At 45.9% G+C, this 14595-nt stretch overlaps 1 protein-coding gene across 1 annotated transcript in view; it reads right to left on the bottom strand.

The window, feature by feature from the left end:
* LOC311245668 (LHFPL tetraspan subfamily member 3 protein-like) overlaps nucleotides 1-12005 on the bottom strand; it is a gene marked incomplete at its 5' end in the record, with an annotated part of 62678 nt that extends 50673 nt beyond the window's left edge. Inside the window, one exon of the mRNA XM_084335603.1 lies at nucleotides 11579-12005. Coding sequence (XP_084191729.1) covers nucleotides 11579-12005 — 427 coding nt within the window. The remainder of the gene's footprint in view (nucleotides 1-11578) is intronic.
* Between the last annotated feature and the right edge of the window lie 2590 nt (nucleotides 12006-14595).

Raw genomic sequence — 14595 nt, 5'->3', positions numbered from 1 at the left:
TTTTGGAATATAATATTAATGATTATACGCCAAAGTAGCCTAGTTTTAAGTTAAAATATTATAAATCTACATGCATTGAGGATGTCATTCTTTATATAGCTCTCAACGTGCACCAAATTGAATTATTCCTACATCGCAAAAAGAAGGGAAAGACTAGATTTCGAACCCCGGTCGTCTGCGTGAAAGTCAAAAGAAGAACCCGTTACACCACAGTGGAGATAAGTAAAAGATCGACCTTACATCAATCAATGGGTAAGAGAGCCGTATCGTTATTCTGTATAACAGTTTAACTAATTATTTTCGCTAGCAAGATCTCATTTGATTATTCAATCCAGCAGGCAAGTTTAAAGAAATATAATCTGATTGATTGAGGTAATGAGGGACTTAAAATTAGCCTATAGATAACGCATTTAACTTGTCGGCGAGGCGATTGAGCCGTACTGCAATATGTTAATAAAGTTTTAAATCAATTAATCAATCAATGCCGCTAGAGAATCAGGATCTCTGCTATCGATACGTGCTGGCTTTTCAACTGGAGCGGCCGCGCGCACTTATCCTGGGTCTCAAGTCTGGGTTGAGTTAACGAGACTGAATCCACCTTCGAGGAACAGGAAAATCCTGGCTTCAAACATCGGGTTAACTGAATCTGGATAATGACATCTTGATCGACTTAGTTGAACCAGGTACGGGGAACAGGGCCCAGGCTCATGCATGTGCTATAAGTATAAAGTATAGTATTTTGGTTTGCAAAAAAAGTATGCAGTCCTCAAAAACTAAAACTAAAATGGCCAATTTTGGGGTGCCTGTTAAGAGGTTAAGTTGATGTTAACAAGTTTCTCTATGAAACAATCGTCCGAGCAAACTAGATTCAACATTGGCTCAGTGGCATATGTTAAATTTGCCTTTGCATAGACAAAGCTTTTGCTGATTTGAATACCCTCTTGACTAGATTTAGTACAAACCACTCTGCACCTTAAGGGTCTCATATCCAACCTGTATGACACTATAACCTCTCCAAATTACATTGTTACTGTGCAGAGAAGACTGGGCAGAGGGGCAGAGGAGACTGGGCAGAGGGGCAGAGGAGACTGGGCAGAGGAGACTGGGCAGAGGGACAGAGGAGACTGGGCAGAGGGGCAGAGGAGACTGGGCAGAGGGGCTATAAGTATCTGACCTAATGTAGTGCCTTGTACAGGATGAATAGAGCAACTTGCTGCACTGGTCTCAATTTAATTACATTTTTACTTCTGCATCGTATTCTTGATTGTACGGCCAAACTGTCAAAGATATACTGATGTTGATGACTGATAGATGCCATACCACCATGGCAGACTTGACCCATATGTTTTGGTGTTGTTCTAGGCTGGCAGACTTCTGAACCACTATATTTAAAACCCTCTCTGAAGCGTTGGATATAGTTGTAGAGCCTAGATCTGAAATAGCCATTTTTGGAGTTTCTGGAGAAAATGTTCTGTCAAATGAAAATGAAAATAACTAGATGCATTTGCTATAATATTCTCTAAAGATGTATTTGCTATTTTCTATCTCTCCGTCTCTCTCTCTCTCTCTCTCTCTCTCTCTCAGCCCAGAGGAGGATACTGGAGTGCAAATCTGCCAATCCACCAAATGCCTCAGTTTGGCACAAATATTTTTTTTATTTTTTTTTTTAGCGTTTATCGCTCTTTTCTACTGGGCAGTCCAGTAGAGAGAGAGAGAGAGAGAGAGAGGAAGAGCGGGAGACAGAGTGGGGGAGACATTCGGCAAATGACGCCGGGTCCGGGAATCGAACCCGGGTGGGCCGTGCCGCCACGCAGCGCGTTACATGGTTTGCCACTTGGGCGCCCCTTCATTTCATTTCATTTCAAACCTTTATTTATACTCGTGAAAGCACTGAGGTTTCCCTCATTTACAGTGATGACGAGTTAACAAAGGACACAAATATCATAACAGTTAATAATTACAATGAATTACAATTACTACAATGATGGATTAAAAACAATTACATGATTCAGTACATAGGTCAAGTGCAATGCCTTTAAACTCCATGAATGACGGGAATGTTCCGAGCTTTAGAGTCTTTTGCAGGGTATTCCATGTGTATGGAGCATCGTAGGAGAAGGCAGATTTTCCAAGCTCAGACCGAACTCGAGGCACCCTGAGCACAAGCCGATCATTCGAGCGAGTTTGGTAGGTGACAGCACTCCTTGGCACAAATATTTAATGCTGTTTTTAAAATGAGAAAAGATCAATACTTAAATAGAGGCTCAACCAAAATAATTAATAATTAATACTCATCACCCAGACTGACAGTACTTTAAACCTTTTTTTATATATATTTTTTATTATTATTTTTGTAATGTATTTAAACGTGTATTGCAGACATCATATCTTCATTGTGTTTAAGTTCATGTTAAGTTCATGTGTTTAAGTGTTGCAGGGCTGCCATTAACTGAGGTTGATTGAATGGTTTGGTGACTAATCATCATTAATAATAGTCTGGTTGATTGAATGGTTTGGTGACTAATAATTAATGATAGTCTTGCTGATTAAATGGTTTGGTGACTAATCATTAATGATAGCTAATCATTCACTAATCATTGGTTAAAGAAACAGGTAGATGGGCTGAATAATGCTCTGGTACAACAATAGGAGGAGATGGGGAGTGAGAGAAAACTGTGTTTATTCAATGTATATTTGGTTTATAAACTGATATGAAGAGACACTTTAAGAGGGTAATACCATTATCATCACGGGATGATATAGACGGTGGTGGACCAGCGGTTTCACAGGCACAGGCCGCGTTAGCAGAGCAGAATGTTTTGAATTCCGATCTAAGACACAACAAGCTGATAGCGAGTGTGGGCCCAGAGAGCAGGGCGGAGAGGGGTTCATCTTAATGAAACAGTAATGAAACGTTTTGAAATGTGTGAAAGGTTATTAGCAGTTGTCATGACAGCACGTCGCATGACAACCAGAAGAGGGGCGGGCTATCATAGCTACTGTATGACGAAGATCCTATAAAGCTGACGGTGGTTCCGGGTAGGGCCAGACTAAGATCTGACTGAGACTAAGAGGGAAGAAACCAGAAGAGATTCTCTCCTCTCATCACAGAGAGGGGGGGGGGGGGGGATGCCACATCATCATTAGCTTCGGCTACCACGAGGATGGTCTTGGCTAACGACCAGGCCTGACCACTATTGGACTGAATAACAGCAGAGACGATAGCAATGAAAATACAATCGGATAAAATCTGGGCTGAGGCTTCTGTTTATATCAATAAACAACGCTTCTCCTTGTAAGGTATTACGCTGTGTCAAAGTGTCGAATTCTTACGAAGGTGGAGAATTATTATGGTTTGCGGATCGCACTAACGGGGAGAGATAAGGATTTTATCAGCCAGTATAGGAGACGTCAGGACCATTAAAATTACACAACGCAGAGGAATTGGATGGAGAGAGGATAACACAAGAAGACGTGATACTAGCCAGATTGATCAGAATCTAACAGGAGCAACATAGAGTCCTTTAAGCTTACGAATGACTGATAGTCTTTGTTGGCTCCATTGGTGTGCTGGTCGAAGCTGAGTCTATTGTCACTCTGGTGTATTTGAAACTGTCAACCATTTCAACTGTTTGGTTATTGTTATTATTCACTTTGTCTTGCTGACATTGAGGTGAAGATTGTTATCTTCACACCACTGAGTGAAGTGTGCAACTGCGGTGTGATAGTAAGTAGTAAGTAGGTCAAGAATGCTTGTGTCGTCAGAGTACCTCAACACAAACCCTCAACACAAACCCTGCAGCGCTCCAGTATTGGTGGTGAGTGCACGTGATGTGGTTGTGCCCACCTGCTCCGCTTGCAGTCTGTCACTGAGGACATTGTGCATGAGATGGATTTGATGTGGGTAAGGGGCCTGATGCCTTTGGATGATGTTAAAAGCAGAGCTGACAAAGCGCATCCTGAGTGCCAGGGGAGATCCAGGTGCTGGAGGAGGAGAGGCAGCTGGCAGGCCACGGGCATTCTCTGTGCCCCTCTGAGCCTCGTAGGCAAATTAGAGGGGGTCCAGTTGTGGGGCGACAAATGGCAGAATGATATTTAGCAACAGCTTCTTCAGCAGCCTCTGGTAGCAATTTTCCAGAGGGTAGGTATTGTGTAGCGTGCTGAACGTGCTGTATCCAACCAACTTACTGCTTATCTCTTACAGAATGACCTCCTAGACCCCAATCAGTCTGGCTTCCGGACTGGCCACTCCACAGAAACGGCCCTCATTGCGGTCACAGAGGCACTTCACTTAGCAAAAGCGAAAGGCCTCTCCTCTGTCCTGATTCTCCTAGATCTATCTGCAGCCTTCGACACAGTCAACCATCAGATCCTCCTCGCGGCCCTCGCAGGAATGGGAGTGGCTGGATCTGCCCTGACATGGCTGACATCATACCTCAATGACCGCTCCTACCAAGTGTCATGGAGAGGGACTCTGTCGGCCACCCGCCCCCTCCGGACGGGTGTCCCCCAGGGCTCGGTCCTAGGACCCCTTCTCTTCTCCCTCTACACTAAATCACTGGGTAACATTATCACATCTCATGGCTTCTCATATCATTGTTATGCCGATGATACTCAACTCTTCCTCTCCTTCCCTCCCTCAGATATCCACGTCTCTGAGCGGATCTCGGCCTGTCTGTCCGACATCTCCGCCTGGATGACGACCAACCACCTCAAACTGAACCTAAGCTAAACAGAATTGCTCCACCTGCCGGCCAAATCCTCCCCCCTGACCGACCTCTCCATCACAGTCGAGAATGCAGCTGTGACCGCGTCGCCGACCGCCAAGAACCTTGGTGTTGTCCTCGACGACCAGTTGAACTTCTCTGCTCACATCGCAGCGACAACCAGAACCTGCAGATTCCTCCTGAGCAACGTCAGAAGGATACGCCCCTTCCTGACAAAAGAAGCCACCCAACTCCTCGTCCAATCAACAGTCATCTCCCGCCTCGACTACTGCAACGCACTGCTAGCTGGCCTCCCGGCCACTGCCACCAAGCCTCTTCAACTCATTCAAAATGCAGCGGCCCGCCTGATCTCAAACCTACCGTAGTCAGCCCATGTCACCCCACTTCTTAGGGACCTGCACTGGCTCCCCATTGCTGCACGTATCCGCTTCAAGGTCCTCGACCTAGCATACCGTGCGGCAAAGGGAACCGCTCCCGCCTACCTCCGGTCAATGGTCTCTAACTACACACCCTCAAGACCCCTACGCTCTGCGTCTTCTGGCCGCCTCAGATCTACTCCTATCCAAGCTCCCGGAGGGTCATCAAAGAGAAGCCGCCTATTCTCAGTCCTTGCCCCACAATGGTGGAATGAACTACCCATCCCAGTTAGGACAGCCGAATCCCGTCCAATCTTTCGCCGTCGACTAAAGACTCACTTCTTCAACCATTATCTGAAATGATTAAAAAAAATAAAAAAAAAATCTAACCCCGACTAACCTTAATGTCATGCACTTGTCCTAATAAACTAACCTACACTGTAACACGCAACACTTTGATGAACATTGTTACTCAGCTGATAGAGTTATACCCTTCTTGCTGTCTTGTCGCACAGAACTTGTAAGTCGCTTTGGATAAAAGCGTCAGCTAAATGACTAAATGTAAATGTAAATGTAAGAAGGGCAAATAGAAGGAAGATCGATAGAATAGAAGATCCATGTGAATTGAAAGAGTATTTATTTTCTTTTTACTTTTCTCTCGTTTCTCCCTTGTTCTCTTTCTCTTTATCTCCCCACCCCAGGTAGAATTTAGGCAGGAGGGCAGACAGACACACAGACAGGCAGACTGTTTGGTTTGTCCCAAGTTATTGGATTTGCTAATAGTGACGAAGATAATGATGAATTATGAATAGTTTTAAATATTCATTATTTTTGGAGCTGGAGATTAACTGGTTGAAGGGAAATGTTTCCAATTGTAACTCCCAGCTGTGAAGTCATTATCATTGACCTCACGGTCTGGTTGCCTCTGAGAGCACTGCCAGCTTTGTTTTGCATTTCTCAGTTAATTAGTGCACAGACTGGAGAGAGAGAGGGAGGGGGCACATACTGTACTACCTTAAAGGGGCTGTGGACCTCCTATGGTCAGACCCATAGCTAGAGAGAGAGAGAGAGAGAGAGAGAGAGAGAGAGAGAGAGAGAGAGAGAGAGAGAGAGAGAGAGAGAGAGAGAGAGAGAGAGAGAGAGAGAGAGAGAGAGAGAGAGAGAGAGAGAGAGAGAGAGAGAGAGAGATGGATATATATTTATCTAGGATGGGATAGATGGAGAAAGTACTCCCGCATTCAACTCCTTTTCACTTTGGCAGACATTTTGAGAGCCACCCCCATCATCTATGCTCTTTTACTGTCTCCTATAGTGGCTCATTGCCTCATCAAGTATTCAGCCTTTCATCCCTTGGTTTCACAGAGAGAACGTCATGCTCTGAAATGGCTGGAGCCTTCCATAGTAACTGAGCTGTTGTGTGTGTAACGATGTGAAATCCTCAAGGTCTTCAGAGTGAACCTCCTGACCTCTGGTTTTTGTGAAGGAAAGCTGCTCCGTAAATCACTGATGCCTGGTATGGTGAGTTATGAGCTGTGCTTTGATAAGTTGTCAGTCCTCCCTTACACAGTGTTCAAGTTCAATGCAATGAGCACTCATGCTGCAGTAAAATGAGAATCTCAACACACACACACACACACACACACACACACACACACACACACACACACACACACACACACACACACACACAAAACAAGCACAAATCCACAATAGTTGCGATCACGTATGTGCAGGCAGCAGCTCAGTGTAATCCCCCCCCCCCCCCCGCCCCACCACACACACACATCTGACCTCTATGCCAAATTCCAGACTCCTAGAGTGAAAGGTATGGACATAAGAGAGTGGGGACACTTTTGTGGACCTACCAACCTAACAACCGATGTTGACGTATCAATGTATACAATCCAGGCTCATAATGACAAAACAAACTAAGACATGTTTTGTTGTCAGCTACAGGCAGACTGCAGTACATAGAGAGAGAAACTATAGAGAGCCATAGAGCTAGAGAGACAGATTTGAGCCATAGAGCTAGAGAGGAGTTTGAGCAGGGAGCTGAGAGGAGTTTGAGCAGGGAGCTGAGTGGAGTTTGAGCAGGGAGCTGAGTGGAGTTTGAGCAGGGAGCTGAGTGGAGTTTGAGCAGGGAGCTGAGTGGAGTTTGAGCAGGGAGCTGAGAGGAGTTTGAGCAGGGAGCTGAGAGGAGTTTGAGCAGGGAGCTGAGAGGAGTTTGAGCAGGGAGCTGAGTGGAGTTTGAGCAGGGAGCTGAGTGGAGTTTGAGCAGGGAGCTGAGAGGAGTTTGAGCAGGGAGCTGAGAGGAGTTTGAGCAGGGAGCTGAGAGGAGTTTGAGCAGGGAGCTGAGAGGAGTTTGAGCAGGGAGCTGAGTGGAGTTTGAGCAGGGAGCTGAGTGGAGTTTGAGCAGGGAGCTGAGTGGAGTTTGAGCAGGGAGCTGAGTGGAGTTTGAGCAGGGAGCTGAGAGGAGTTTGAGCAGGGAGCTGAGAGGAGTTTGAGCAGGGAGCTGAGAGGAGTTTGAGCAGGGAGCTGAGAGGAGTTTGAGCAGGGAGCTGAGAGGAGTTTGAGCAGGGAGCTGAGAGGAGTTTGAGCAGGGAGCTGAGAGGAGTTTGAGCAGGGAGCTGAGAGGAGTTTGAGCAGGGAGCTGAGTGGAGTTTGAGCAGGGAGCTGAGTGGAGTTTGAGCAGGGAGCTGAGAGGAGTTTGAGCAGGGAGCTGAGAGGAGTTTGAGCAGGGAGCTGGCTCCCTCTGTGGGAGGAGTGTGAATGGTGTCATGTCTTTGGCTAAGCAGGCTTGACAACAAGCTAAAACTAACCCACCAAACCCCCCCCCCCCTCTCTCTCTCGCTCTCTCTCACACACACACACACACACACACACACACACACACACACACACACACACACACACACACACACACACACACACACACACACACACACACACACACACACACACACACACACACACACACACACACACACACACACACACACACACACACAAACCTCTCTTAGCTGTCCATCGTGTTCGATGATGACGCTTGCTCCAGGGATGGGGAGAGGGGGGGGTGGGGGGGGGGGGAGTTAGCGACGCTGCCGCTGGTGCCACTTCTCGTGGGCGTTGAGTCCGATCCTTGAGCCGCACACCCGTCCACAGATGGCGCAAGGGAAGCCAGATACCTGGGGGATGCCAGCCGCCCGCTGGTGTCGTTGCGTGCGCCTCTCAGATCTTCGGTCTTGGTTCGTTTGGTGTATTTGGGAAACTGCAGTGGCACAAGTGACTTGCCAGGCTGATCTGTCGAGTGCCAGAGTTTCAAGCTGCGTGATGTTTGCACACTTTAGGAGGTCCCTGGTGTAGTCCTTAAAGCATCTCTTTTGGCCTCCAGCAGCCCGCTTTGCTCCTCTCAGTTGGCCATAGAGGACTTGGCGGGGCAGGCGGTGGTCAGGCATACGTATGGTGTGCCCTATCCAACGAAGATGTTTTTTGGCCACAGCTGCGGCCATACAGATTGAGTTGGTGTTGTTGAGGATGTCTGTGTGGGGGACTTTGGAGGCAACGGATGTGGAAAGCGTCCAGGTTGGTGATGTGCCGGCGGTATGGGGTCCAGGATTCTGCTCCATAGAGCAGAGTGGAGAGACATACTGCGTTGTAAACGGCAACCTTGGTGCTGATCTTCAGGTTTCGGTTTTCAAAAACCCTGCTGCGTAGGCGTCCAAAGGATGATGCCGCTTTATTGATACGTGTGTGTATCTCCGCGTCAAGGGAGCAGCATGAGGACAGAGTGGAGCCGAGGTAGGTGAAATGATCCACTGTTTTGAGTGGAACACCGTTTATGTGAAAACTGGGAGGTGTAGAGGTTCGGGAAGTGAGTTGGGACATGACTTCGGTTTTTTGTATGTTGACCTGGAGACCGAAGGATTGGTACAGGCTGGATATGGTGTCGAGAGCATGCTGCATAGACTCTGGACTGTGAGCTAAGATGGCACAGTCATCAGCGTACTGTAGCTCACATACTTGGCAGGATTTTGTCTTTGTGTGTGCCTGGAGCCGGCGGATGTTGAAGAGGCTACCATCAAGGCGGTATTCCACATGGACACCGTCTTCATGTCCCATGGCTCGGCGGAAGAGGCAGGTGACGGCAGAGAGGAGGAGATTAAAGAGCACCGGAGCCAAGACACAGCCCTGCTTCACCCCAACATTAACCTTAAAGGATTCTGACTGGAGTTCACCTGTCTGGACTCTGGCTTGCATCCCGTCATGCAGCTGCTGAAGGATGGAGAGAAACTTGGGTGGTACCCCAAGTTTGTTGAGGTGTTTCCAGAGCAGCTCACGGCTGATGGTGTCGAAGGCTTTGCTTAGGTCTATGAAGGCTATGTAAAGATCCTTGCGATGCTCTCTGCTCTTCTCTAGCAGCTGCCTCAGGACAAAGACCATGTCGGTGGTGGATCTGGTCTTCCGAAAGCCACATTGAGTTTCCCCCCCCCCCTCTCTCTCTCTCTCTCTCTCTCACACACACACACACACACACACACACACACACACACACACACACACACACACACACACACACACAAACCACACACACACACACACACACACACACACACACACACACACACACACACACACACACACACACACACACACACACACACACACACACACACACACACACACACACACACACACACACACACACACACACACACACACATTTCTGCTTACAGAAATCCAAAGCTTTCCCTTAATGGTTTTCATTGATTTTTTAAGAAAAACATATTGGAATTTGATCAAGCTTAATATAGCCAATTAACATAGCCAATTCTGTTTGATCTGATCCCCCCCCCCCCCCCCCCCCCCCCCACACACACACACACACACACACACACACACACACACACACACACACACACACACACACACACACACACACACACACACACACACACACACATAAGATATCACAGCCATAGTAGCTATGATTTGTCTGACCTTATCAAGCCATTAGATGGAGGTAGGGAGCGGCTCCTTAAGGCTGCCAGTGGGCCACCTCTACACCACAGGACCAGCCATGTCACTGACAGCCCCCAGTGTCAGTCTCACCTTGAGGTAAGTGGGATGGAGGCTGACAACACTAAGCAGCCAGGCCCGCTCATTAAGATTCCCTCCTCTTTACTCCCTCTTTCATCACTTAACTGCAGAGCCGCAAGCCGCACAGCGGTGCCCTCGTGTTTGGTATTGCGTTAATTCAGACTGAAATAACCCAGTGAGCTGGGGCTGGTCCAAATAATCCCCTCATTTCTGTTTTTTTCTTTTGAGAGCAGGACGCAGGGCTGACCTGACGAGTGACGTGTCAGCAGCAGGGCTCGGTTGGTGATGTTTAGATTGCGTTTCAGATGATTTGATTGGATGGAGTTGTCCAACGATTACTCCCAATGCTCTAGATAACTGACACAGCTTATACTGTACATTTAGACTGACTGTATATCTGTGAGTATACAGCACTATCTTTGACCCTGAACGATTTTAAGTTAGTGCATGAGTTGTGATAGGAAAAGGAAAAATGTATTACTCCCATGAAATGTATTTATGTTAAAACTATACATGTTGCATCAGTTTCAATAATATAACGTTTCTGCAGGGGTATTGATCTGGATACTGACAAGCGTGCATGGAAACACTCCTATTGGCCCACATGAATGCCTATCACTTGGCAGTGTAGCACCGTTTCATTCATGAAATGAGAGAAGATAAACTATGTGAGGTTTTGAGCTGTATAAGATGTGTTTTTTTTCTGTTGTAATAGATCAAATATATCGATGATGAATCAGCAGAGATAGTTACCGATTATCCTAATAAGGAAAAAGATACAGCGGTTTGATGCATTACACCAAGGGAAGTAAGGCATAACCCATTTTGGCCCAAACAGTAACTATAGTATATGCTATGAGGTTAAGAACAGTATAGTAGCCTATCAACCATGCACTGTTTGAAAGGGCAAAATGATTAACTTTATAAACCGTAAGATGTAAGATGTCATGTTTATGATTAATTGAAAATGGGGTACCCTGATGTAAACAAGACGAAAGTCTTTCTCTGGTCTGCATCCCCTTAACAATTGTGTGTATTGAGCCGTACTGTATTGTACCCATTCTGCAATCTGTTAATAACATTTTCAATCAATCAATCAATCAATCAATCAATCAATCAATCAATCAATCAATCAATCAATCAATCAATCAATCAATCAATCAATCAATCAATCAAAGCGTTTAGCAACAGATGGGCTACTTCAGCACCATGGACAGCGAAGGCTGTCAAGACTTCTGTTGTAAAAGCTCTGCTGTTGTTAAAGATGCCCAGCTGTGGGCATCTTTCGCAAATCTACTGTACGGTTAAGGCAGAGGATAAACAAACACAGTCTGTAGCCAAGCCTAACCTATACGTATGCCAGTGATAGTAGCCTGAAGTGCAGGTGGGACTACTAACCTGATGACGCTTGCATCCAGCCACATATCTTGTAAACGGTGGAGGTGCTGAGGAGGAAGAAGAGGCTGAAACAGCCCATACAGGTCATAATCAACGACATGGACATCCCGACGAAGAAGGAGGCGGCCTTGAACGCAGTGGAGGGGATCGCGGCGAACTCGGTGAAGGTCCCCTGGCAAGACAGTTCTCTGGCTATACCGTCTCCGGTGCAATAGTGAAACAGGCCGAAGTAGCCGGCCTGTGGTGTGTCCACGCCATCGCCAATCCAATAGGGCTGGGAGAAGATGATGACGTTAACGATACCGAACAGGGTGGTGAAGATGGCCCATAGAATTCCGATGTAACGAGAGTTCCGAACGTAATTCGTCTGGTACAATTTGGCAGCCTCGGCGGATGGTAGCATTGATGCGGCAGTTCCAGGTATCATTTTAGGTAATCCTCCTGAACACTAAATGGACATTGAAATACGGTCGAGCAGAAAGCGATCGGGACCAATCATCTACTTCATGGACACATTCAAAAAGGGAGAGAGAGCACCAGATAATTTATGGCTTCGCAAATGGCTCACAGCAGCATAATGTCAAGCGCAATCAACGCATGGTGTCGCATCCTGAACCTATAAGCTCGATAGCTAATCGATGAGAGAAATTCGCTGCCTCCCACCACGTCCTTCGTTAGCTACTGTACGACTGTCTAGCCGTCAGACGTGTACATCGCTGCTGAACGTGCCCACTACACTGACGTGACGTCCTTGGAATACACCTAAAAATATATATATATCTGAAATCGGGCAAAATGTCATTCACATAGGCCTACCGTGTATCATACAGTCCGCATAGCTCAACCAATCCGAACACAAATGCCCACCACCACTGGTTTGCTAAAATCCTAACACGCAGGTTACATAATGTCCCTGAGGGGACTGCATCCAAAAACACATCCCAGGCCCGTTGCTGTCAGCATCAGCATCACAACATCCATTTCGTCTTCTCACAGCAACTTCACAATCGTTCTCTGGAGATGATTTCCCCCCCCCGGGTTTACGGCAGCTTCGCCAGTCCGCCAGTGCTGCCGAGAGGATGGGGAGGAAGGATAATGTGGAAGGAACGGGAGACGCGTCGGTTCGACAGCAGCCCGTGATGCGCTCTCCTCTGCAGACGGTGTCGCCACACTCCTACGCAGAGCGGTCTCTCTATACGCGCATGTACGACGTCACAGCCTGTAAACCAGCTTTTCTTTTGAAAGAAAATGCTTATCACAAATGAAATGAGTATCACAAATAGCCCAAATGAAACCTGTCGGAGCATTTATGAGTTATGTAGTTATCAGACAACTAAATGGACTATCTTTTCTGCAGGTTTACCATGGACACACTGTGACACACACACATAACAAGGCTGGGCAGTGGGCACAGTCAGTCCGACTGTGAGTGATATTTAATTATTTTCGGTTCTAGGGAACATGGGGAAAACTATAATATAATACAAGTTATTCTAACCCTTCTTCTAGCTGTAGAGGCTATTACTGCATAGTGTAACACAATTACTTGTTTTCACAGACTATACAATTCTCCCCTCCATTCAAAAACGTTTTTATTTTTTTATTTTTACAGGTAACACCTCTTGGAGGCAGCTAGGACTTTGACTATACAGATATTTATTTGTGCAGAACTTGTCATCAGAGCACCCTTTTCACATTCGTCCACACTGGAGGTGGGCATAGCTTCTCTGTACTTCCTCAAATATGAGCTGTGTGAGTGTGACGCAACTAAATCTGCACACCTGTCATCATGGTGGGCTGGGAGAATTGAAAATGGGGGACCCTGATGGAAACAAGACGAAAGTCTTTCTCAGGTCTGCATCCTCTTAACAATTGTATGTATTGAGCTGTACTGTACTGTACCCATTCTGCAATCTGTTAATAAACTTTTCAATCAATCAATCAATCAATGGTCGCTATTGCCCAGCTGGCCAGCTAAGCCATTTTCAGTAGTTTATTGATTTGGTGGAAACACCATACCAAACAAATCACTTTATCACTTCTTAAACAGGTCTAAGCACAGACACAGGTATTCCTATCTATTTTTGTTACAGTAGGGTGAGGGTGCCAATTCTAACAAGCTCACATTACAACAGGCTCTTAGTCTTGAAGTTGAATATGCGTGGTTATTGAATTCATGTGTGGATTAGAATCTACACCATTACGCACACAGAACATCATGGTGACAGGGATTCCATAACAGTTGTCCAACCTAGGATAACCTAATGCAACTGTTGATTAAAGCATAATGTCATGACAGAAGACTATAGTATTCCTAGCATTCCACACTGTAAACCCGAATAAGTTTCCAGAACTTAAAAAAATTGAGGCCATACATGGCCTAAATTTTTTTAAGTTGATAAACTCAAATGTTTTCAGTTGGCTAAGACTTACAATTCTCAGTTAAGGCAACTCAAATATGGTCTGTTACTGTGACTTAAGGTTCTCAGTTAAGTCAAATCAAATATGGTCAGTTACTCTGACTTACAGTTCTCAAGTGGAGTCAACTCAAATATGTTCAGTTACTGTGACTTACAGTTCTCAGTTAAGGCAATTCAAATATATTCAGTTACTGTGACTTAAGGTTCTCAAGTGGTGTCAACTCAAATATGTTCAGTTACTGTGACTTACAGTTCTCAGTTAAGGCAATTCAAATATATTCAGTTACTGTGACTTAAGGTTCTCAAGTGGTGTCAACTCAAATATGTTCAGTTACTGTGACTTACAGTTCTCAGTTAAGGCAGTTCAAATATGTTCAGTTACTGTGACTTAAGGTTCTCAAGTGGTGTCAACTCAAATATGTTCAGTTACTGTGACTTACAGTTCTCAGTTAAGGCAATGCAAATATATTCAGTTACTGTGACTTAAGGTTCTCAAGTGGTGTCAACTAAAATATGTTCAGTTACTGTGACTTACAGTTCTCAGTTAAGGCAGTTCAAATATGTTCAGTTACTGTGACTTAAGGTTCTCAAGTGGTG

The sequence above is a fragment of the Notolepis coatsorum genome (genome assembly GCF_963971535.1).
Source record: "Notolepis coatsorum genome assembly, chromosome: 18".
NCBI lineage: Eukaryota > Metazoa > Chordata > Actinopteri > Aulopiformes > Paralepididae > Notolepis > Notolepis coatsorum.
The sequence above is the reverse complement of the archived record's forward strand: the minus strand, read 5'-3'. Positions and strand labels throughout refer to the sequence as shown.